The sequence below is a fragment of the Manis pentadactyla genome, chromosome 8 (genome assembly GCF_030020395.1).
Source record: "Manis pentadactyla isolate mManPen7 chromosome 8, mManPen7.hap1, whole genome shotgun sequence".
NCBI classification, from domain to species: Eukaryota; Metazoa; Chordata; class Mammalia; order Pholidota; family Manidae; genus Manis; species Manis pentadactyla.
The window spans coordinates 131,216,101-131,241,256 of record NC_080026.1 but is presented as its reverse complement, the minus strand read 5'-3'; the positions used below and the strand labels follow the sequence as shown (position 1 = coordinate 131,241,256).

General features: G+C 46.2%; 1 protein-coding gene across 4 annotated transcripts in view; it reads left to right on the top strand.

Annotated features, from left to right (window-relative positions):
* The window catches only part of FGFR2 (fibroblast growth factor receptor 2), a 102,496-nt gene that overhangs the window by 17,052 nt on the left and 60,288 nt on the right, over positions 1-25,156 (top strand). For 2 of the 4 annotated variants that reach the window (XM_036898519.2, XM_036898518.2), the window contains exons 3-5: positions 8,985-9,251; positions 10,132-10,209; positions 19,666-19,835. In XM_036898519.2, the coding sequence (XP_036754414.1) occupies positions 8,985-9,251; positions 10,132-10,209; positions 19,666-19,835 (515 nt within the window). The remainder of the gene's footprint in view (positions 1-8,984; positions 9,252-10,131; positions 10,210-19,665; positions 19,836-25,156) is intronic. The other 2 variants (XM_057506397.1, XM_036898526.2) reach the window with 2 other exon arrangements.

Below are 25,156 nucleotides of genomic sequence, written 5' to 3'. Positions count from 1 at the left end.
GTGTGTTCGGAAGGAGGCCGCAGGAGGGGGTGGAGGGTAAAGGTCACCTGCTAGTTTTGGGTAGGACCTCTGGAGACAGCAGGTAATAAATTTCCTCAGGCAGGTAGAAATACGAACCTGCAAGCAGGGACTTGAGTGGCATCCACATGGAGTGGGTGGGACAAGCTGCAGAGAAGGAGGAGATGAGAATGTAGGGCAGGGACTGGAAGCTCCAGGGGTGGAATTCTGAGCATGTTCACAGATTCAGCAGGGTGGGGAAGGAGGAGGTTCCTAGAAGGGCAGGAAGACTTCCATGACACATACCTGTTCTTATGAACACACACACACACACAGCATGACACTTTAGATAGTTAAGCACTAAACTACGTGTTGGGGGCTCTAGAATCATAATACAAGGTTCCCTGTCCTTTCTGTCATCTCTAGCTTTTCACATCGAGAACACTTGGTCCCGTTGCTTTTCTTCTATTCCTGTGTGGTGTCCTGCTGCTGAGGCGTCATGATTTCAGCAGGACAGTAGTTCCTGATGGCTGATGCATTTGAGTTCTTACCAAGTCCCGGGCGTCCTGCTGGTGGCTTTCTGTGCTGCTCTTGTTTGTTTCTGTTCCTGGTTTGCGGGTAAAGTACATGCAGTGAGCAGAGAAGCCTAGGGGCGTGTCCCAGGTCACACAGTTTGTCGTGGCTGAGTTGGGACTCAGATTCATTCTAACTGTTCTTTTAACATCCCCAGCCTGTCCTGGCCTTTTCTGAAGAGTCTCCAGGGAGGGGATAGAGGTGAGGCCGGAGCTTTCATGCTAAGGTACAGTGACGTGCTCAGGGGTCGGGTCTGGGAATGGAAGGAGCATCTGATTAGAATGAGGGCTTACCACCTACCCAGTGAAGAGGCTGCCTCGGGGCCGAGTGCTGTCATCAGGACTCAGGGGAAGAAAACATTTTTGGGGCAGAGGATTAGGTTTTCAGAACTGGAGATGATGTGTGTTCATTTTATAGCTGACACCTCTGCAGGGCCACTCTTGACCTTAAAGACTGTGTTGACAAAGGTCAGGCAAAGCCCATTCATCCTTTACCTCCTCGTGAGGCCTCTGAGCCCCCAGTTCCCTTCCTGCTTGGTGACACAGGGAGTACAAAACCTTCCCCCTGAGAATGACATTTTCCAGTGGTCTCGGTCGTTGGCATGGCCAGATTTTAGATGACATGGTTTTCCCTAGAACAGTACTCCCTAGGAAGCCCTGAAGATTTTGAGAAGCTCTAGTTTCCACCTGCACGTCTGGCAAGCAGGTGTCCAGAAGGCAGGAGGCTCGGGGCCTGGGTGACCAGGCAGCTGAGCACGTAGGCTTCTCATTGTCCGTCCGTCCGGGGGGTGCGGGCTGCTCTGACATAACTTGTGGTGCTGGTTTCTGCTTCCTGGGCGCTAGATAATCTAATGGCCTATCTCTTTGGGAATGTTTTTTGAACAAAGGGCTCAATCTTGAAGTTCTTACTCAGGCAGAGCTGCCAGTATCGAGCGATTGTAGGCAGATGGCATCCTGATTGGTCCAGGGGGAATTCTGCCCTCCCGAATACAAGTTTGATGCAAGTATTGTGACAGGGAGACAGCCTTCCCTTCTGGGCACCTCTCTTCCGGAGGACACCGTAATGAACAGCCTGAAACACCAGGATCAAAGGGGAGGGGATCCCAACAAAACAGGGAGCGAATATTTCCACTTCGGGTCCAAATATCAGGCGATAATGGCAACTCCCTCTCACATAAGGGCATTCTCAGGCACTTTACTGTTCCTACATTTTTTTCTTTTCTCATGGGAAACAACATAATTTCTTTTCCAGCTTGAAGAGTGGTTCACCATGTATCTCTGTGATTGACCTAAATTATATGAGGGGTGTGCCTAAATATATAATTTTTAATGGTTCCCATATTGGAAACATTAGCCATTATCCCTTCTGATCATGAGGAATGGGAGCCAGTCTAGGGTTTCTGGAACAGTCGAGCTACTGTGGCAGAGGTAGCTATTAGTGGTTGTTACGGCCCCCGTGATACTGACAAGGAGAGTTTTAAGTCCTGATGTGTGTCTACAAGGCACCTGACGGTTGGAGAGAGAAAGCCGCAGCTTTTCAGCCTGTTTACGTGTCTGTGTTTCATTGCTTTGACTTCTCTTTGTCCCCCAGTTTTATGTCAGCAGTATTTCTTGAGGTAGACAACTTTCATCTTTATATTGTGCAGAGGATTTGTCTCTCCCCCCTGCCTCTTAAAGAACGAGTAGCACCTATGCCTTATAAGGCCTCTGTTTGATGTCAGGATTTTTGTCTTCTGCAAGTCTGTTCTTGAAAAGGGGAAGCTTTGAGGGTGTCTGAGCCGAAGGAGCCAGCTCTGTCGCCGCCGTCTTCATTGTCTGTGTGTCTGCAGAGCCCCCAGGGTAGGGCACGCAGGGTGGGCATTTTTGGCTTCATCGTAGGGACCCCAGTACCTCTATAGCTTTCTGTTGGTAAGTTTGGATGCCAACGAGGTTGAACTGTGCCATAAATGAGCAGAAGGGACTTTGCTTTTCCGAAGCCCCTATGCCATAAAAAACCCTGGGCTGTTGAAAAGCTTTGCTGTAATGCCAGGTATCTGTCTGCCTGTCTGTCCAGACTCCCTCCGTTTAAACTTGTAAAAAGTACTCAGGAGTGCTGTTTGTATGAGGGGTTCTGTATTTCATTCCTGGGGACATGAAATTGGGTATCAGCCAGTTCAGAATTCTTACCAGGACCACGGCATGGCTGCTGCAGGGCCTAGGAGAGCGAGTCGAGGCTAACCAGGGCACCCAGGATCAGCTGCCACTTACTTGCCATGTGTTTCGTGTACTGTGACATTGCAGTGACACCTGAGGCTCCGTTCTGTGTGTTTTTTTTTATCAAGACCTTGGCAGCCCCGCAGCAGCGATGTTTATTCCTCTTGCACAAGGTGGCAGAGTATCTGGGAGGACACCAGGAAACCACGGCCGGTTCATTGCTGTTGCCCCTGATGCTGGTGTGTGACAGTTCCCGTGGGAGCCCCGAGCTGTGCCAAGAGGCACAGGTTTATCTGCCACCGCGTGCCAGGCCCAGGACCTGCCTCATACCCCTGCTGGCGCCCGTACCCTCTTTCTTTTCCTTCTCTTCCTCCCTCCCTCTGTCCCAGTGGAATCTGTTTCTTGATTTCTCTCTCTTTCTCCCTTTCTTCCCTTTTTCTGGAGGAATGTGTTTAGGGCTTGGGCACCCCTGGCTTCTGGAACAAAAACCTCAGGGGGCGCCTTCAGGGCCAACCCCCTGCATCCTTGAACCCCCTGCTCCTTACCTGTGGTGATCTTGACTTTTGAAAAGACCCTGTCCTGAAGAAAACCCAGAAAAGGCTTAATTTTGACGTGAAGGCTTAAAAGACGTAGTTACTTGTCCCATTGGTATAAACTGCTTCTTGCATCCTTAACAGTTTAAATCTGTCGTCCCTTCTCCACGTGAGGCTTGGACAGGGCAGGACGTGGGTGTCCCATCTGGTCTCTGTTTGCGTTTGGGCGCCATTTCAAAACCACACGGGAGAGGTTTATAGGCAAACATTATAAAAAGTGACAGTCTGAAGTGCTATCGCTGGTTTGGCAGCAGACAGTGTTACCTGAAATAACTTACTGTTCTGCACTCTCTTGAGCTGCTCCGATTGTCTCGGGATATTCCAACTGATGACATGGTGACGAATCCAGCTGGACATGTACAGTGACGTCACGGAAGGCACGGCCTTTCCTGACGTTGTAAGGTTAACCCCTCTCAGGGGTTGCTCATATGCAGCAAGGATTTGTTTCCCTTTGTTTATTTACGCGAGGTAAACACAGCCACCTGGTGACAGCCATGGGATGCCACACCCAGAGGTCATGACCTCTACCCTGGTCTGCTGAGGGTCTTGGTGGCAAGTAGCCCCTGCCTCAGTTTCCTCCTGATCCTAGCTGGAGGCCCCTCAGTTCTAAATTCCATTAGCGTTTGAGGTTACTGGAATGAGTCGTCTTTTGGGGGCGGGGGCGGGGGCAGCTCAGAGCAGGAATCACACAGACTGTATGCAGATGACTGCTATTACTCATATCACTCAAGTCCTGACTAGCTGTAGAAGTGCCCATCTCTTTCATTTTTTAGTATCAAGAGTAGTCAGTTAGTTTTCTGAAGCTGTGTGAGCACAGCGTGCTGGCGCTTTCTCAAGTGTTTGGAACTTCTGGGGAGAAAGTTCAAATTGATGCAGTTCAGTGTCTACACAGCAGAGCTGCCCACGTGCATCGTGTAGCTGCGGCAAGTAGAACAGGTGTGTTGGGCATCTCCAGAAAGTAAACTTGCTGCCATGGTCATTTAGCAAATTAACGTAGTAGTGACAAAGAGCATCCCACTTGTGTGTTTGTTCCAGCTTTCTTGCGTCTTTTGAATTTTAATTATGAAAAATACATGGACACGTATTTTCTGTCTGTCTGTGGAAGCCTCTGAAAGAGCATTTGGTGTGGAGCAAAGGGACTTCTGGAACCTTCCCTCATTGTGTTTTGGCTAGAAAACACGAGGGACATGATGGTCTGTGTGCTCACGTGGTTAAAAGTATGCCGGAGCATCAGAAAAAAATAAATCCAGGAAGCATTAATATTACTCTGAAAGGGGGTTGCACAGATCTCCTGGGAATGCTTTGCCCTGGGTCAGCCCTCATGTTTTACAGAGCAGGCCGCACAGCGTGGTAGCTACAGGGCAGCCAAGTCCAAGTTGATCAAAGTTAGGGAGGCCGCTAGGGTGGCGTAGATGCGGCACCGCTGACGTCAGACGGGATGGGTAAGTTGTCTTGGCTTCCACAGAACAAGTGAGGGAAATATCGCCACGGAGATGTTGGCAGTGCACTTGGGGGGCACGTTTGTGGGGAGCGGGCAGGGAAGGCACCTGTACGATTCAAGCGAGGAGGAGAAACCAAAGCCCCCGATGGCATCTTGGGGAGGAGCAGGGACAGAGCTGCCTCCACTGAGACAGCTGTTTGGGATCCAGGCTGAGCGCCATGTTCTTGGCCCCTCGGCCCAAGATGTCGCTGATGCAGGAACCTGCAAGCGAGGCTGTGCTGTTGGGCAGCACCCGCCCCTCCCCGCCCTGTGCCCCACACACCTGCTCCCTGCCTCTCTCTCGTCCCAAATTCCCCCCTTTTTCCCTTTTCTATTGCTTTTATTCACCCATTCGCCCCCCTCCCACAGATGTACTGGAAGGCCTCCTACGTCCTCAGCAATACTGCTAGGTTCTCTGGGGTTCCCCGAAGACACCGCATCCCCAAGATGAGCCTTTTGTTAAATGATCACCCGGGAGAAAGAAGCACATGTGAATTTGCCGCGGTGGCGGTCACAGGTCTCAGAGTCGCAAGGCTTGATTTTATGGATGAGCGTCATTGTCGCATCTTGGGGAGTTACTTTACTATCCTTGGAAAACTGGGTGGCAGTGTTGACTGTCAAGTCATCTTCCCAGTCCACTGAGATGGGAGCCCTTCAGTAAAATCATTTTGTATCTATGGAGATAAAAATCCAAATAGTCTCTGACTATCCTCCAAAAGTAGTGGTGTTCAAGGTCAGGGTTAGCATCTTCAGCCTTGAAGAGTGACAGTGATAGTGACTGCATGGGCCCAGGAAATTGGAGTTTGGGTGATTAGGTTCTTATGTTTGGCTCCTCGGATCCTCCGGGTAATACCCTGTTATTTGGCATTCTTGCTCTGCAGCAGGTGAGGAACCTGAGGCCGACAGAGTAGTCAGGAGAGGAGCGGAGTGGGAATCCTTGCAGGCCAGCGCACGTTTATCAAACACCTGCTGGTCCAGCCCCAAACAAGACATGGTCGCTGCCCTTGAGGCCTCACTTCACCATATTCCTTTTGCAGCCAGCAGGTGGTGGTGACGTTTGGGGTGGCATTGGTCCAACATCTGAGACACCCCTGGTTTCAACAAGACTGTGACTTACCTATTTCACGGGAAGGAAAGGATTCTCAGTAAGTGCTTTCCTTTAAATACAGAGAAATCATAACTCCCCTTGTGTTGGGAGACAGATTTTTGTGCACCATAATTGCAAATGTCTTCCTTTTTTTTTTTTTTAAGCAGCCTTAGAGCATTCCACTGCCTCCATGAGCTAGGGATGGGGCTTCTCCTGTTTGAGGGCCAGGACAGAAGCAGGTTAGCTTCCCTATAAAGGAGGAAGCATTGCTGCTAAGGTCCGGCTGCTTCCCTGCTCAGTAATTTCTTGATGACCAGTTCTGGCCCAGAGGAGAGCCAATTCCATAACATTCTTGGTGATTTGCTGATCACACAGTATGGTCCTGATAAATATTGATTATTTTAGATCCCAGGCTAATCTGTTGTAAATTCATTCTAACATTGTGGTGCTGCTCCAGTCCTGAGTTGTTGGTCATCTGGTCCTTGCTTCCACCAGCTGCAGAAGGGCTTGGACCAGGTGGCCTTGTGGCCCTATCAGTTTTGATCTTGGGACCGTAGGATGCTGGAAGTGGGACGTGTTCTGAGATTAGGGGCCCAAATGAATTCCTTTCTCTTTCCTTCTTCCTTCCCCACTTACCTACGTTTTTCTTCCTCTCCCCTTTCTACTCAGGAGCCAGAGTTCAAAATATTTCTGTTAGTCACTCAATTCAGCTGCATTAGGACTTAAACAGCTTTGGGTGATGTGGCCCAATGACCTCAGGAGGCATGACCTGGGGACCTCAGGACCTTCTAACTAAATTCTCAGCATCTTTGAAACAGAACTTTGCTCTCTGCTTCTCTTCTCTCTGCCTTCTATGAAGCCTTCTCATACATCAGAGGTTGGCAATTTTCTGCAAAGGGCAAGACTGTAAATATTCTAGGCTTTGTAGGACATAGGGTATCTGCTGCAACCACTCAACTCTGCCATTGTAGCACAGCAGCAGCCCCAGACAATACATAAATGAACGAGCATGGCTGTGTGCCAGTAAAATTTTGTTTACAAAAACGGGTGATGGCTGGGTTTGGCCCCGGGGACTGCAGTTTGCCAACTCCTGCTCCAGGCTGAGTCTTTCCCCACCATCCCTGTAGGAGCCGCTGACTTGCTGTATTCTTCCTCCTGGTGCTTAAGAATGCCTCACGTATTTGATATTTTTGTAGGTTTTGTATTGTCAGTCACCCACTGTGCAGCTCCATAGCTGCTGCTTTTATCATTTCCTGTTGCTTCCTGAACATGCAGAATGAAGTATGGCCCATAGTAGGTGTTCAATAAATGATTGCAAGAGAAGGAAAAACAAGCCTTTGGAATGGAACCTGCCTGTGATTTGGGGTTTTCTCCCCTTGTTCAGGGTGTTTGTCCCTGTTAAATTTGACTTCTGTTTCTTCCTTGTATTGTGCTTATCGCTTTGTATTCACGTCCTGTCCACCATCTGGACCTTCTTGGCGTTAATGCCTTGGGAGGTGCCCCTCTGGGGGCCCTGGCCCTCCTGTATTGGTTGATGGTGGTGGTGGTGAGGAGGATTTCTGGAACCTGCTGCACTTGGCACTTGTTGTCCCTTCAACAGTGGGACTGAAACAAGAAGCAACTTATTTCCCTGTGAGGTCAAGATTTGTCCAGACCACACTGCGAAGGACAGAACAGTTGCCTGTGAGCCTGCCGGGTTTGGAGCTGGCCCAGAGCTGAGAAGCTGTGTGTTTTCAGGGCCTGAGATACTCTTCAGGGTTCTCACTGTGAGGGAGGGAAGCTCATTGATTCGTGGACCTTCATGGGTCCCAGCAAGTGGCCCTGGCCGCTCCCCTTCCAGGCTCCTAGTTGCTGCTCAGCCCCACTCACAGGTTGTGTGGGCCAGGTCCTCGGTCCCGTCTTGCCCTGCGAATCTGGGAGCTGTGATCATGTTCAAAGTGGGCCGCCTCCCGTGTGTATGCTTCGGGATGCGAGGGGTGTCCAAGAAGCCCTCCGTCTAGGATCTTGGTGACTCCTTGGGAGACAGGATATCTGCATAAGATACTTGGCACATCCCCAGGAACTGGAGACCTAAGCAGATGAACGGGAAGGGGTGACTGGTGGCAAGCGCAGGCTCTCACCCAGGAGGGCACCGCAGGTCTCGGAGGATGGACTGGATTGAACAGGGAGGTGGGGGAGGGATGAGGATCCCTACAGGGCACAGAGACAGAGGCCTGAAGACCCTGCATGTGTGGAGGTGGCTGGCGGGCAGGGAGGGGGCCCAGCTTTATCGTACAGGGTCAGGCGTGCAGCACCCAGTGGCTTCATTTCAGGGTCTGTTTTAAGTGCCTCTGGGCTGTCTGGGGCATTTTGAACTTTTTTCGGTCTTGGTGTTAAGGCCACTAAGCTTTTATCATTTTAAGAAAAACAAAATGTCACAGCTGGCCCAGCCCAGAATCATGTCTGTTGACCAGCAAAGTGCAGATCTCACCTGAGAATCTTATAAAAGGACCCATTAGTTCCCTTGAGTTTGAGGCATTTCATTTTAAGAAGCTTGGCTTTGTGACAACGGGCAAAGTCTAGCATAGATAGATTGTGTGTGCATGTGCGTGTTGTGTGTGTGTGTGTGTGTGGACACACAACCATGCAATCCTGTTGAATGAAAAAATTTGTGAAACACACAGCCTTCCCAATAAAACACACCACAGTAATAGGATTTCCTGGGTGTTAACAGTTGCAGCCAGGCTTTGGATTGGCGATCGACTTCCGGGTTTTCCTGTGCAATATCCTTCCACGCTGTGTTTTGGATCTGTGTTTAAAGCTCTACAGTTTAGGGACACTAAGCGGGGCAGCTTTTGCTGGGTGCTTCCTTGGGGTGATGGTTCGGCTGCTCGGTCTGCTCTGTGCGTGAGGGCGGCTGCTGGCCTCCAGGTGTGGGGACAGGTGAGCGCCTGCCCGGGCCGTGTGCAAAGCAAGAACTGCCTCTCCTGGGAGTAAAGGGGCCTCCACTGACTGTTGTTGGTCATTCTCTCCTTTTCCTCCTGCCCATCTGTCTCCATCTTCTCTCTCCCACCTTTCTGCAGAGCCACCAACCAAATACCAAATCTCCCAACCCGAAGTTTATGTGGCTGCGCCCGGGGAGTCGCTTGAGTTGCGCTGCCTGTTGAGAGATGCCGCCACGATCGGTTGGACTAAGGATGGGGTACACTTGGGGCCCAACAATAGGACAGTGCTTATTGGGGAATACTTGCAGATAAAAGGTGCCACACCTAGAGACTCCGGCCTCTATGCTTGTACCGCTGCTAGGACTGTAGACAGTGAGACTGTCTACTTCATGGTGAATGTCACAGGTGAGTTGGCTTGCGAGCCCTCGGTTCTCTCTCCTCTGTAGCCATTTTCTGGGTAAAATTTATGGGACAAGTGAAATCATAGTGGGATCTGCTAATTGGATGCCAGGCACCGAGCTTCATAGTTTGTTATTGATCTGTTCTTGAAGTTCTTCCGTGGGACCTGGTAATACCAGAGATAAGCGCTAAAAACGACAGGATTCTCATGTGCAAAGTAACATTTTTCTTCTGAGACAGCATGCTTTTATATAAGTTAAAGGGCACCTTTTTTTCCCCATGCCACTGGCATCCTTGGCATTTAGACTATGGGACTGAAATTTGGATGCTGAAGATCTCTGATTCCTTTTATTAAAACTTGAGCATCCTTGATTTTTTTCTTCCATGCAGTGAGTTGCAGGGGGTGAGGGGGTGCCACACAGGCCCCCTTTGTGGCTGAGTTTCAAGTTTTGTTTTTAGAATGTTAGTACGTGGATGGAAGGCCACACAGGGGCTAAGTTTTGCTGGGGACTAATTCCCTTCTTGAAGGGGACCCCGAGCACCCCGAGGTTGTGTTGGAAAGAGTCTTTAGTTAGTACACAATCAGTAAATCTGTTGGGGACTTGAAGACTGTTTGAAGCTTGAAATCCAGTTTCAGTATATCCAGTTTTATAGCATGTTTAAATAATGTGAAAGCAGAAAGCATTGAGGATCATGATACAGACCAACTGTCATCGCAGAGAGAAAATTTAAGCCATTAAAACCATCTTAACTAAACACGGTCTCAGCCTTCATGCTTGGGCTCCTGGGTCTGGGTTCCCTCTCCCGGAAGGCGAGGTTGTAGATGATGGCAGCCTCTTGCTTTGCAAAACCACAACCATGGATATATATATTCTTTTGAATACAGATGCCATCTCATCTGGAGATGATGAGGACGACACCGATGGCTCCGAGGATTTTGTCAGTGAGAACAGTGACAACAAGAGTAAGTAGTGGCGGCTCTGAAGGTCCTCGAGAGAGGAGAGCCTGGTGGGAAGCCCGACTCTCCCCTGGCTTCCTGCCGACGCTTCGGGATGCTGTGTCCTGCGGCCCTCACCTGTCCCTGCTGTGTCTGCTCTGCTAACTTTCAAGTCTGAGAATAAACCAGTCTTGCTGTACACCCTTCTCTACTGTTTGTCCTTCTTTTCGTGTCAGTCAGCCAGGCACTCTCATTTGAAAGCAGTTACCATATTTCTTTCCGTGTCTTTCAATTGCTCTTTGGTTTCTCAGTATTTAGAGGTGTAACACCAGTAGGCCAAGCACCATCCTGATTTTCTTTTTAACCACTGATGGTGCGAGGGTTAACCAGTGGTCTCAGTGGGGGTGGGGAGGGTGGGTCTCTCCTTCCCCACCAGGGACTTCAGGTAACATTTGGTTGTCTTGACAGAGGGTGAAGGGATGCTCTTCGCGTAGAGGCCAGGGGGCTGCCTTATAAATGTCCTACAGTGTACAGGACAGCCTGTAACAAAGAATGATCTGGTCCAAAATGTCAGTAGTGCTGGGCTGAGAAGCGGGGGCCTTATAATTATTATGGCATGCTGAGCAGAGGTAAGGGAAGTGTGTCTTACTTTGCAGATCTTGATAGAAAAGGGGACCAAATGCTGCCTACTTATTTCAAGGCAGTCAACACTGAGCACTGATATGTGGGAGGCCTTTAGCTGGTGAGTAAGAACATGGCCTTTTGGAACTGGGTTTGAATCTGGCTCCACCACTTCTGAGCTGGGTGACCTTGGGAAGTAGTTTAACCTCCGTGCCTCAGTTTCCTCAACTGTATGGTGGGAATAACAATGTCTGATAGGGTTGTGTTCATATTTATGTTCACATTTGTATAGTCCTCAGAAAAATGCTTGTGAGGGTTCATTCAATAAAGAAGATAAAATATAGCATTGGTTGTGTTTTCCAACAGCATGGATGGAATGTTCCCAAAGTGATTTTACATCGGTCACTGGCATTCTTTGCTTAGGTGTTGTATTTATACATCTTCTCAAAAGGATTTCAGTTTAATACATTTATTATAAAGACACTTAATTATTAAAATAGGCCCAGGGCATTTTAAAGGAAGAAGAGAAAATCAATGTTGTCAGGTACTTGGGAAGATGTGTTGCTTACACTTAAGCAATGAGATTTACCTAAGTATAATTTAAAATCCAATTTGAATTGAATTTGTGCCTGAGTCTCCTAGCAGCTTAGGCAAAAAGGGAAATATTTTTGTTTGCATAGTTTTTACTTTTTGGCAAGAGAAAGCTTGGGGCCTGGACCACTAGCTTCAGCATCATCTGAGAACCTACTAGAAATGAAAATTATCAGGCCCCATCCCAGACCCACTGAGTTAGAAGCTGGGGTTTTTCTGATGAACACTAAAGTGAGAATGACTGGAGTAGGGATGCACATTTGCAGATCTGCCTCAAACAGGAATTTACTGTTAGAAATTATGTTCATAAAATGGTGGGTAATAAGGTGAAAGTCTCTTTAACTGTGGTGACTAACAACCTTCTGACAAGGTGTCTTAAAATTATTCCTTAATAATAAGAATTCTCTGGTACATCAGAAGACATCACTCACTTCTTATTAGTTCTTTGGCTCCATCAGGGGAGGCAAATGAATGACTCTGGCAGTGATGGTGAGGTCCTGCTCTGGGCAGGCTCCAAGCGGGCTCCTAGCCTAGTGCACCCAACAACCCAATAAGGAGGAGAGAGGAGTTATTCCCATTTTATTGATTGGAAGTTCATGATTCCATGAGCAAAAGGCAATGCTGTGATCCCGGTGTAGGCCTGCTGCACGCTGACTCAGTGCCACTCTGCCTACACCCAGGGTGATCGTGGGGCTGGAGTGGACACTCGCACTGGTGTGCAACTCTAACATGGCATCCACATGTGGTGTGCTATCGCAATTGATTAGAACGTCGGATTCCGTCAGCTCAGTTGTGTTGGTTGTCCTGGTGATCAAAGCATGCCTAATAGCACATTACCATGAAAACATGGGAGTAATAAAATGTAACAGGAAGGTATAGGTTACATAACAAGTAGACTGAGTGGCCTGAACCTCTCTCTCTGGTGATGGTTCAGAAGGATTACCAGCCCTGGACCTCTGGGTTTTCATCCTGAGCACTATTGCCGACTACCCAGTGCCGGCACAGAAGGTCCAGGTGATAGAGCTCCATTTAATGAGCGCCAGCCCTCACTGAATGAATTCACCTTGCAGCCAGGGTTTTTGTAATTAGCTCTCGAATGACACCAACTCAGCCCTAAAGTGGGTGCTCTGCAGTGATGAAAGGCTGGTGTTAGCTGTACCAGGGAGACACTGCTGTCGGCAACTGCCTCTGTTTGGTGCCTGTGAAACATTAGACGCGATTTAAAGTGATAGCAGGTTCTTAGCTGGCTACTTGGCCTCTGCCATCTGTTAGTATGATTAGGCTGGTCTGATTCACAGGTGCAGCCTGGGGCAGCTGAGATTAAGCAGCTGTGGCCCGTGTGGACAGAGGAATGCCACGGCCAGGGTAATTGGCCAGGCGGGGAATGGGATGTTGCCATTAAAACAATTTCTTGCCACCTCAAGTGTCAAATGCCTGACCTGATTAATAGGGAAAATTGTAGAAGCGCCACATTCTTTGCATTTTCAGCCACTTGGAAAACACCCATGTGTCCAAATTGATTCCTTTGGTGCCTTCTGATTGTCTGGAAATGCCACTGAGGTGTGTTTCAAAGTTCCTTTTCATTGAAGCTAACAAATGATGCTGCAGTGGCCCTTTGCTGACAGTGGTATTTCTGGGCTTTTCTGAAGTTTTTTCTATTTTACAGCTTACAGCTGGAAACTATATTGCACCTTATTCCCTCTGTTGGTATAGTAGGTTATTATTTATCTAACTTGGGTGGTTAACTATTAAGAAGGCAAGCTTATCCACCTGCTAGAGCTCTTTTTAGATTCTGTACAGAAAGCATGGTGGTCAAATACAATGGCAAAACTAACAGTCAGAAATTAAGCCAAACTTGTTGAATTTGGGCCATGACACAAGGTCTGATTTGACTTTATTGGAATGTTCTGCAGTACTCAAGGTGACCTTAACTCTTACCTCATCATATGGGACCAACTGAAAATTGGGCTCCTCTGTAGAGGATTTCCAAGTTTACCGAAGCGAGTTTTGAGTGTTTACATGTTCTGTTGTGTCGTATCACATGCAGCCTTGTGTGATGGCTAAGACCCGCCTTTCCCAGTAAACTGCTTCTGGAAGACATGGACTATGCTAGATGTTGAATGAATATTTTATGGAATTACAGTGCTCACATACATCTTCTGTGGATCTCATTAAAAGCAGCAATGTCTGATCTGGTCTGTACATTAAGAGTGTAAGCTTCTGTTTCCCAAAGAATTTCCCTTGGAACCCTTGTCCAGAATAATTCTCTGCCAAAATTGAGTTGTATTTTGAAATGAATTTGGAAAATACCTTATACTGTGACTTACAGTGTCCATTAGCATAGTATAAACTCTGAAAAGTTCTGCAGTGAAACATCTGTTTAATTTTGTCCTTACCTAGGGTTTCCCAAACTTATTGACCATAAGATCTTTTCTAAAGTACAGCATTTATTAACATTTTGTTGCATGTGTTTTGAAAAATCCCTGCGATGTGCTGATTTGATTGTTCTGACTTTCCCCCTGCCTTTTAAGTCAAGTTCTTCCATCACAGATGTCAGGGGCGTTCTCAGGTCATATTTTAGCAGCTGACTAGCTGATGACCTCACACCTTACCAGCACTCCATGTTTCCCTGAGCAGAACGGTCCTGTGATGTCATTACAAGCCTGTCTGCCAACAAGTAATGTCGCTACATATGCCCTTCAGTGAAACAGACTCTCCCCCGACAGAAAGTTGCCATTTCAGATGCTAATTTTTGAAATGCATCCAGATTGAGGGTTTTGAAAGGCTCAGAGTTTACACCTTAGCATACGACAGCGTAACTTAACTAGTCCTTGTCTTCCCAATAAATGTACTAGGTGTCTTAATGGATTGTCTGGCAGCAGATAAGTAGACATGTATGCCCATTATTTCCAGTGAATTTTCTTACCTCAAGCTTGTGATTAAGTGATGAATGTTTCTGAAGAGTTTGAGACTTGGTTTTTATGAAGACTGTGATTGACAGAAAGTTCAGGTTGACTGCTTCACTAGAGGGAGTTGACAGTGAGACAGCTGTATCAAGATTCCCGCTGCTAAACTGGTTCTTTCTATTGCATGAAGAGAGAGACAGGGTAATTTTCTATTTTGGTTTTATTCCTGTGGAGATCTGCAGATGCCCATACTCTGTGTCAGGGAAAAGGGTGTGTGATTAGGGAAAATGAAGGTATTTTGGCCTGAGAATCCAAACTCCTTTCGTTGACTAATGTGCTGATAATAAAAGCTGCAGTCTTCTTTGCTCTAACTGGGACTTTTACTTGGTAGAGATCGAATCTAAGTTGGTAAGTGTTGGTTTCTTGGCTGTGTTGAAGTTTCCAGGAACTGGGAAAAAAAAAAAGCACAGAGGTTTCCTAAATTTTTTGACATGCCTTTGTAATGAAAACCTCCTCATAAGTTGGTTTCGGTGTTTTATCTTAAAGACCAGTTGGTTGAACTGAACTCTCTCCTTTCTTGGCCATCCCTCTGGTCAGCCGGCATAACCAGTGACTAGAGGGTTATCTTTTGAAGGCGGGTTCTGGAAACTCCTACAGGGCAGCCAGACTCCCAGTGGACTCAGCCATTTCATACGTGGGTAACTTGCCTGTGTTGTTTCTTGTATTTCTTATCAAATGCCTTGCTGGTTAGCAAGTTGTTTTTAATGAGATTTCTCAAATAAAGTCCCTCATCTGGGCCACGGTCACACACTTACTCCTATCTCCATATTTTGTTTGATTTGTTTTCTCTTATTTATGCAGAACTGAAAACGGATGAATTTCAGTCTCCTGGAAAGAAAGGAGGGTGGGTAGAGCTCTCAGAGACATAGCCCTCCTCACCCCCTGGCCCTGGTCATGGGTCAAAGCATTCAAATGTCCTGATTAGTGATATTTTTAAAGGTCCTAATTATAGACTTAAGACAGAAGCCTTAGTGGGGCTTTAGGGAGTTTGTGAGACTTAATCTAGTAGCTGAAACAGGCTGTGTTTTTTTTTTTATTTTTGCATCAATAAAAATACAGTTGGCAGTCATCAGCATCCACAGCTCACATAAATCTTGAACTTTTGACTTAATTACCATGGGAGAGTTCAAAGGGCAGCTTGGAGTGGTTGAAAGAGCACTGCTCAGGGAGCTGGAGACTGGGTCTAGCCTCAGCCGGGCCTCTGGCCATGCAACCTTGATCAGATCACTTAACCTTTCTGGGTGACATTGATCACGTCAGCCGTTGGGCCAGATGGTCACCGAGGCCTCTTTTGGTGCAGTGGTAATATGAGTCCATGTTTTTCCTTTAAACTGCTGGGCTGTATCCTCTCTTTTTGATTTCAGAGTGAAAGAGGAGACCATCAGCCTTCGATGTCAGTATTGGGATATGTATGGGGGGTACGTAAGGGCTTTCGTCAGGGGCAGGCTCCGCAGCCCATGTTTTGTCATTAAGTTTAAGCTGTAGAATCAAAAGAAATGCTCTAATCCTACCATTTGTTGACAGAATCAATATCTGCCTAGAATGTAGATACCGGGAGAGAATGTTAGAACTGGGAGGGACCTTATCAGAACAGTCAGTTCGATTACCTCATTTTATTGCTCAAGCTTTTAATAGTCATCCATCTGGTCTGTCCGTCCGTCCATCCATCCATCCATCCATCCATCCATCCATCCATCCATCCATCCAGTAAGCGCGTGGGTGCCGACTCCATGGGCTGAAGACAACTGAAGCTATGCTGACCAGGTGCTCTGCTCTTCTTGGTCAGCAGACATCGAAAGAAATATATTTCAGAGTGGAGACACTCTGGTGATGGAAACACCCATAAATAACAAAGAGGCCCAGAGAAGGAATAATAAATCTTCACTGTGGGATGGAGGTGGTAAAGAAAGGCTACGTGGAGCAAACTTTAGGGCAGTTTCTGGGGGTTATAAATCTCTGTTTAACCAGCCACATCTGAAGAGGCTTGTGCTGTATTAAAGTAAATCTACTTACTTAGCATTATCATAAACGTACAGTGACTGTTTCAGTGTGGAAAATGATAATGAGTTGGTGTGCTCTACCTTGACGATGGGATTTCACTTACTTTTTAATTTTGGCTGGCTCTTACTGTTTAACCTCATCGTTAGCATTAATGACCGATAAGAGAGCATCATTCTTTTGCTACCTGCTTCCTCAGAAGATTCAAGAATGTCAGAGTAGAAGGGGCCATATTATCATCCAGGTCAATTTGTTTACTCCTGTTTTAGTATGAATTGTTTTTTTATGGCATCAGAGGTTTATACCACATAAAACTAGTTTATTTCAGGAAGAGCCATTGTAAATTAATAAAGTAATTCCTCCCCCTCCAGCGTCATGCTTGTTATAAAATATGGTGAGTGTTGACTTCTTAAAGGAAGGCCTAGTCATAGAAGTATGTGATGTGACTGTGTGATGTTAGCACACTGCAGAGTCGGTGGGCAGAGGATTGGGGGTGGCTCATTACTGCCACCCAGGGAACCTTGAAAACTTGGCTCAGTGGCTGTATCTGTTGAGTCATGATGTAGTTAGTTGCTCAGGAAAGGAGCATGTTGTGAACTCAGATTTCAGGCAATAGTCATGTAAGTGATCTGTTTTTACATTGTTGATTAGATTTTAAGGTGCCCTTGGATCTCTGAGACTTTGGGTGGGAAGCATGGCACCCACACCTTGCCACATGGCCGTGGGTCTGTTTTGCACGAGCAGATTTTATAGGTGCAGTTTTGATGATTGAAATTTCACCCCAGGGAAGTGGCTACTTGCCAGAAATTCCAGCAAAATTCTTTCACACTTGTCCTTGAATCATTCCTTAGATGCCAAGACAAAGGTGTGGGTTGCCAGCAGGATCTTGCCACAGGCCATGAGCACACGGGCCCGCGTGGTCTGGGGTGATCTCTGCATGGGTGCAGCCTCACTGGCAGCTTAGTGCAGCGAGCAGAACAGAACAACACTCCTAGAACGGAATCCTACTTTTAAGGAACATAAAAATCATGCCTAATGGTATGTAAGCACATAGCTGATGACTTCTGTTATGTAAAAAAGAAAAGGCATTCTAAGGAATCAGCTCAGTTGTAATAATTGATGGTATCTGAAAGAGTTACTGCATTAATATTGAGCTAATTCATATGAATAGGCTATTGTGTTTACTTAAACAAATGACATGAGTACAGACACCTGACAGCATGAGGTACGCTTTTCATTTACGTCAAATTTATAAAAGTCTTTGTGTAGCGACAAAGCTCATTATTTATTTTGTGCTCTTAATGGCTTCTTTTTAGTGGCTGTAGCTGTGGATGGATTTTTTTTTCTCAGTAGAAGCTTTTAAAATGAAAGATTGTTGAAATTGTTCCAGCATATGCCAGACCCTGTGAGTCTCATGATAAGTAGGACTCATGTACTCTGGGGTGAGCCCTCCAAAGAATCGGTGTGCTTGGGGTATGGGAAACCCAAAGCCAGATGGCTACCAAGTTGCCTACCCATTGCAGATGCAGCTGCATTCAGTGGAAGGGATGTGGTCCCTGCCCCCTTCCTCTGGCCTTTCTCTGCTGTACTGACCGACCACTTCAGCTTTGCCTGAATTGCATTGTCTTGCCATTGTGTAGACACCACCTATGCCCCACCACCTTGAGGCAGATAAGCAGAAGGATAAGAAGATACACTGTGCCCTTGTTAAGAAATGGCTCAGCTCTCAGAGCAGCTTTCAAGAGCAATGGGTGGTTTCAAGATAGGGTGGGTGTTTTGGATGGAATGATCCTGATTCCTCCTTCTGCCTACTTCTGGCTAACTGAAGGGGGCTTATAGAGTAAGTAGTTGTGCTGTTTCTCAGTATAAATCTCATCAGTAGTAAGCTCAGTTATGAATCAGTCTTCTAGAATTTCAGTGTTCTGGAATGTTCAGCACCCTGTTGATGGTTGCTTTAGGGAAATACAGAGATTTTGGTTACCTTTTCGCTTGGATAGAAACGTACATGTGTAAAGTTAAATGGCTGTACAAGATTTCAGTGGCAGTTCTGAGCAGTAGTAAAGGAGGCAGCACTCCTTAAGCCCAGGCTGGCTGTCCTGCAGTCCAGTCTTAAACAGCAGAGCGGCTAAAGGAATGGATACCGACACCTTGGAGAAGCTGGTCTTACTAGCTGTGTAGAGCAGGACTGAAACAGTGGGCCTTGGAATCAAACGGCCTTGCCTCAAATTCTGGGTGCACAGCTGCACTTCTTCCTAGCTTTGCAGCTCTGGGCAGATTACTTAACTGCTTTGTGCCTCAGTTTCCCCATCTGTAAGCAGCAGTTATTATAGCAATGCCTTTCTCATCAGATTGTTCTCAGCATTAATGTGCTAAATGTGCAAGAGCTTTTAAAGCTTGCATTTGACCAGGGAGTGGCCCCCCAGTCAGTAGTGCTCATCAGCTGTTATTAGAGGGCATAAAGAATTGCATGGTATTCCGGAGGGAGGCTGTGGTCCTTAGTTAGAAAAAAATGCCCCTCACTTGGGAGTATTAAAAGTTAACCTCTTTTCTTGAGCTTAAAAAAAACCACTTGTATCCATGACTACGTAGAGGGCCATTTGGAGGGCTCAACTTTACATAACATTTAATGGGTAGCCTCCTATTCCGTTATCTGCTTAGACATGGTGATAGAAGTACATGGCATTCACAACCACCAAAAAAAAAACTTTCTATCTTAAAAATTAAATGATAGTTAGTGGTATGGCTTTTTGGTTGGTCATATAAAGTGCTGGGAAGTTACTGATGGCTCCCTGAATAATTTTATCCTGTTAGGATGATAACATATACTATTAATTATCCTTGAAAGGGAAGATCCAGGGGGTAAGTTGATGTGGCTTTTGAGCACAGGTTTGTGTGTATATGTGATCCTTTAATAGGTATGGGGATCTCAAATGATACCTTTTTGGAGGACTCAACTGTTGTATGTGTTCTCGCTGTGTGTAGAAAGTAGCATTTAAAAACACGATCCAACATGAATTTATATTCTGGCACTAAGAACAAGGAAGAGAAGGTGCCTCAAACACTTATTTTCCCTATTAATAGACATAAACTAATAAGTATTCTATCTCCAGGGACCTTCTGCTAGGCCATCTGGACGAGACTCAGCAAAGTTTTTCCTAATGCACGCATTACCCAAAGACTTTGAAAATGTCGGATTGTTCATATGCACAATAAAATGATCTTCCCTGTTAGGGGTTGTGGAATGGAAGCCATTAGTGGAGTGGAAGCCATCCGTCTATATATATTATCATGTTGTTCTCCAAAACAGGAGCACCGTACTGGACCAACACTGAAAAGATGGAGAAGCGGCTGCACGCTGTCCCTGCAGCCAATACTGTCAAGTTTCGCTGTCCAGCTGGGGGAAGTCCAGCACCAACTATGAGGTGGCTGAAAAACGGAAAGGAATTTAAGCAGGAGCATCGCATTGGAGGCTATAAGGTAGACTTAAGCTTGTAAAATACCTGTTTCTTGTATTTTTATTTATTCATTGTTTAAGTATCCAACATTAGCAGGAACTAGAAGGTATATATATTTTAAAAATCAGTAATTCCCATAACTGATCATTTCTATGTTTGATATTTTAAAAAGTTACCCCAGGCTTGTGTATAATTTTTAAGGACAATCCCCATTTGCATTGTTCTTTATATGAGGAGAGTTTATTAACAGAAGGGTTGAATGTTGAGGGTCTGTTTTCTATATGCTTTATAGTCTGTAAAATTCAAACTAGAGCAGACTTTGAGAAGCATTAAGTTCAGTTGCCCAGTTTGAGCAGGATCGTAGTGGATGGACTTGGCTTGGAGGCAGGAGTATGAAATACTACTTTTTAGGAGAGATGGCTTCCAGGACGACACAGGCAATCTCTCTGTCCTCCATCTGCAAGAATTCTGGAGAGCCCATCACTGAGTATGATGAATGTAGTCTCATCATTCACGGGGCGGCTGAAGGTGATGGCCATCTCCCTGAAGATACCAGTGAATGTGTGTCAGGCTTTTGTTCGTCCATTTGGCAGATGCTGATTGAGCACGCAGTGTGGCAGGCACTGTCCTGGGTGCTGGACAGAGCGTGGCTCAGTTCAAGGGGGTGCCTCATCCAGCAGGGAAGGCAGACAAAAAAGTTGGCCATCTGGACTCTGTAGGGTTGAAGTCAGAAGAGCATGGTGTCTTGTGGACGTGAAGGGAGGGGTGATGTTGGGTCTTCAGGAGACTAAGAATAAAAGATCAGCAAAGTATTCTGGGCTGAGTTTGAAGGAACGGTATCTCAGAAAGAGATATGGAACCTCCATATTATTTAGTACAGGAGGGGAGACCTCAAAGAATTTAGTGTATGAGGAAGACTTAAGGAACCTTACTATGAAATTTGTTGGTGCATTTAGAACATAAATGGGTGTATTTGTTACCTATTGCTGCATAACAAACCCACCCCAAGATGTAGCTTTAAACAACATTTATTATTGCATAGTTTCTGTGGGTCAGGAATCCAGGTGTGGCTTAGCTGGCCCTTTGTCTCAAGGTGTCTCCCAGGACTGTAATTAAAGTTCCAGGTAAGGCTGGGTAATTCTCCTCTGGAGGATGAGCTGGTGAAGGATCTGCTTCCAGACTATTCCCGAGGCTGACGTCAGGATGCACTTCCTTGCCGGCTGCTGGCCTCAGGGCCTCAGTTCCCCACTGGCAGTTGGCCAGAGGCTGCCCTCAGTTTCTTGTCCTGAGGGGAGGGGTTGTCCATGCGCAGCTGATTTCCTCAGTGTGAGCAGGCAGGAAGAGCTAGAGGGCGAGTGTGAAGAAGACGGAAGTCACAGCCTTTGTAACCTGCTTATGGAAGGGACATCCCACTTTGGCTGTTTTCTGTCATTACACAAGTTGCTAAGGGAGCAGATTACCTAAGGGCATGAATATCAGGAGATGTGGTAACCCCTGGGAGCCATCTGAGAAACCGGCATGGGGATAAAATAGAAGATGCTGCAGCTTGGACCCCAGGTCCTTAGAAACCAGGTAGGAGGGACTTCCTGGTGCCAGCAGTGAGCTGCCTGGGGGGTTCGTTGGTGTACCTCTCACCTGTGTTTAAAACACTGGCCTCGCTTGAGAAGGCACACAAGCACTTACATCATCGCTACTGCGGTTAAGCGGACTTTCGCACCACGCAATATGCCTTGGAGCCCTTTTCTGAAATATTGTCCACAGTCACTCATCTTTAGAGGATTGTTTTCTTCTGCGAACATTTTGACTTTCAACATTTAAAAGTTAGTGTCTAGAAGCCCATACCCAGAGGGTAATGGGGGGAGGCCTATGAGTACATTTCTAAGAGCAGATGAGGGGCAGTTACGTGTAAAGCATCTGCCGGAACGTGGGTGCCGTCGAGGCTGTGGAAGCAGCTACCGCAGTGTCTTCCCCGACTCCTGCTCGTATATGGATCATCTCTTTGTTCCTATGTCAGTCCCTTCGGCCAGGTACTGTGAGATTGGGACATTGGCTTTGATTCTTTCTTAAACAATGACTAGCTAAAGATGTCATTGGGTGATGGGGCTGGAAAGGAAGAGTTAAGCCACTAAAATCACAGCCCCTGGGGTCGTTCTAACCACCAGATACTCTCTGAAAACATAATTAATGCAGTTCCAGTGATTGTTTTCAGTACAATTAAGTGTGAGAGTGGTGGTCAAAATCCTGGTGGTTAACTAATTTCCCCACTTAAAACAGCCCTGGAAAAAAGTAAAAAGAGTTGATGAGCCTCCATAAACTCCTGTCTCAAAATAAATAGGACCAACATCATTATGGGTAAGGCGCTTTTTTTGCAAATCTGAGTTAGTGATTATAATATGCTGGAAGACTTAGAGTGGCTAATGAGAAAATGCTGCTTGATTTTTAACAGGTGCAGTTCAGGTTTAATTACTGATGACAACATTCCACTAAATGAAGAGCACCTATGTTCTAAAAGCAGAATGGGAACCTTCAGCCGAGTGCCTTTAACCTTACCCCTGCAGACGTGCATGATCGCAGTATTTTGTGGTTTCGTTTTGAGTCATTTTTGAAGTGAAAGAGAAATGGAATTTGAGTGCAGGGGAGCAAAAATCTAAAGGCTATCTAGCTTAAAAAAATAAAAAAAGGCAAGGAGGTGAGAGTCCTGGAAGGGGATATGCTGGCTGGCAGGGACAAGGGTGTGGTTCTGGCCCTGCTGGGCTTTCTCTGTGGAGAAGAAAGACTGTGGCAGTGGGCTGAGTGGCCTGGGGGCGGGTGGGTGGTCACCCAGTCGAATGCAAAGGTAGTCAGATTGGAATCGGTGGGGATCCACTGGGCATTCATTTTGGGGATACCGGAAACTCTTGAAAATTCTTTCAAGTCCGAGTGGCTTGATAGAGAGACCTCTCAGCTCCTGGGAAATGTGGCTAGACTCACCCCAGGTCCTGAGGCCTAGGTCAGAGAGGCTGACAGCCACCTGTGGCTGCTGCCCCCGCCCCCAGGCTGCTCCCAGCACCCGGGCCATCCTCAGCCTAGCAGGGCAGAGTCAGGAGCGTGGTCCTGTGTTGGGTTTCCCCTTGAGCGTTTTCTCGGTTATCTACATAAACTTTTAAACTATGCTTCAAACCCTGGACCTGAGGGAGCCGTGCAGGACGGTGTGCAGTTTCTGTTCCTCAGCATCCCCCCACAGGCAGAGACCTAATTGGCATGTGGAGGGCCTGGCATCTAAATGTTCCTGTCACCAGACTCCCATCCCTTTGCCTCTTTATTTAATGAGGAAGTGAAGTGTCAAGCTTTCCAAGATGTATTTTTCCAGAAAGCAAGAACTGAAAGTTTCCACAAACAAACGTGTGTTATTTCTGTGATTTTTTTTTCCTTCCTTCCTAGATCTCATTCCGTAAACCAGCACTGAGCTCCAGTGCCTAGCTCTTTTCTACCTGTTTATGAGTCGGGCACCTTGGCTCTCACCCACTGTGTTCCAGCGTGCGTGGAAGGGGTATGCATCTGTGGCTAGTGAAGGGAGAAGGGAACACAGAAAGCCAAAACAAAATCAAAGAGAATTATGAAATGGGACTAAGAGCTCATTTAATTAAAATGGCCAATAGAGCTATTTGGTATTCTGTGGTTCAGTACTTATCAAAGAACTCATGCTGATCCATCCTTACATGATTAAGAGTCAAATTATTGTTTTTCTTAGTATGTGGGCAAAGGCTGGTTGGATGTTATTAATGTCTTTATGGTGATACAGGTTGACTTGTAGCACAACTGTGTCTCCCGGGTTGTACTTTCTTACGCCTGGGCCTTTTCATCAGTCTTGGCAGCAGGCAGGGTGTTTAAGCTCTTTGTGCTTCAGGTCTCCTATCCTCAAAATGAGAAGATCGGAACCATATGATTTCACTTATTTGTGCAATATAAAAACAAAACAAAACAATGAGCAAAATAGGCTCATAGACATTGAGAAGTGACTGGTGGTTACCATGGGGGAGGGGCTGGGGGAAACGGAGGCGGGGGATAAAGGGGCACAAAAATTCTCAGTCATAATGTAAGTCAGTAATGGGGATGGTAGTACAGCATGGAGAATACAGTCAGTGATTCTGTGATATCTTCCTAGGTTGACAGATAGTAACTGCACTAGTGGGGGGTGAAGATTTAATAATAAGGGTAACTGCTGAACCACTGTGTTGTATACTTGAAACTAATGTAAGATTGTATATCAGCGATGCTTCAGTAAAAAAAATGGAAGCCTGGATAGATAATCTTGAATGTTTGATCCCTTCCAACTCTAAGAACTGTGATTTAGTAGTGTACCCGTGATGCAGCATCTGCCATTTTTCATCATAAAGAGGTTACCTTTAAGGCTAGACATTTCACAGGGCTCTGAGCAGTTATTAGAATTTAATGCAGAAAAGCAGGAAGATGACTGAGATAATTAATAGACTACCTCCTCAACTCATTCCTAGGTAATGACTTAGGCATAGAGGGGAAGAATATTCTTAAGAACCATCTTTCATGCCACTTTCTAACCGCATCAGAACTGAGAGATCACAGGATAAAGTACTCCCACTGCCTGGCTATGGAACTGGCATGGGAGCCCATGGCTTCAGACATCCTGGGGGCTAGAATTCCATGCAGCCCGTCAGCACGGTGAAGCATTATAGAGTTTGGACTATTTGTTACCAAGTATATTTCAGGTCTGAGAAAAGGCAACTAAGCTTTTTTTATCATCACAACTAAACTGGTGGCTTTGATGGGTAGGTGGGTTAGATTTATATTTTCTAGGTTACTTAAATGTCATTTTAGAGACTTTTAATTAAATGCTGTGTTTAACACCAAAATATGTGTATTTGGAAAAATCATTATGAATGTACTTATTAATATTCTTTGTTGAGCTTATTCTCAGCCAAGACATTTCAGCTTTAATCCTAAATCAGTCTGTGACAAGGAGGCAGGTGTGTGTTGGTGTTAACCAGCATGCATTGACTGCCTACCTGTGTATTTAACGTGCTCGGTGCTTCCTGTCTACTCCATCCCCTGCACAGTCCAAAGAGGTGGGTGCTGTTATTTTTGCCCCCTTTACAGATGAGGCTTGTCACATGGCTCCTGGATGGTGGAGCTGCCATTCAGACTCAGGTGGTTTTGCTCCAAAGTTCATGCTCTTATTAACTTGCTTTCTTCACATGTGAGTCCATGTTTTATTAAAAACACGGATATGATGAATGGGAAACATGGAGGTTGTAATGGTGTCCCAAGCGCATCCATTGGTCCTAGGTATATGGTTGAGGTCAAATTTGGGATATGCTGCTGTTTTTC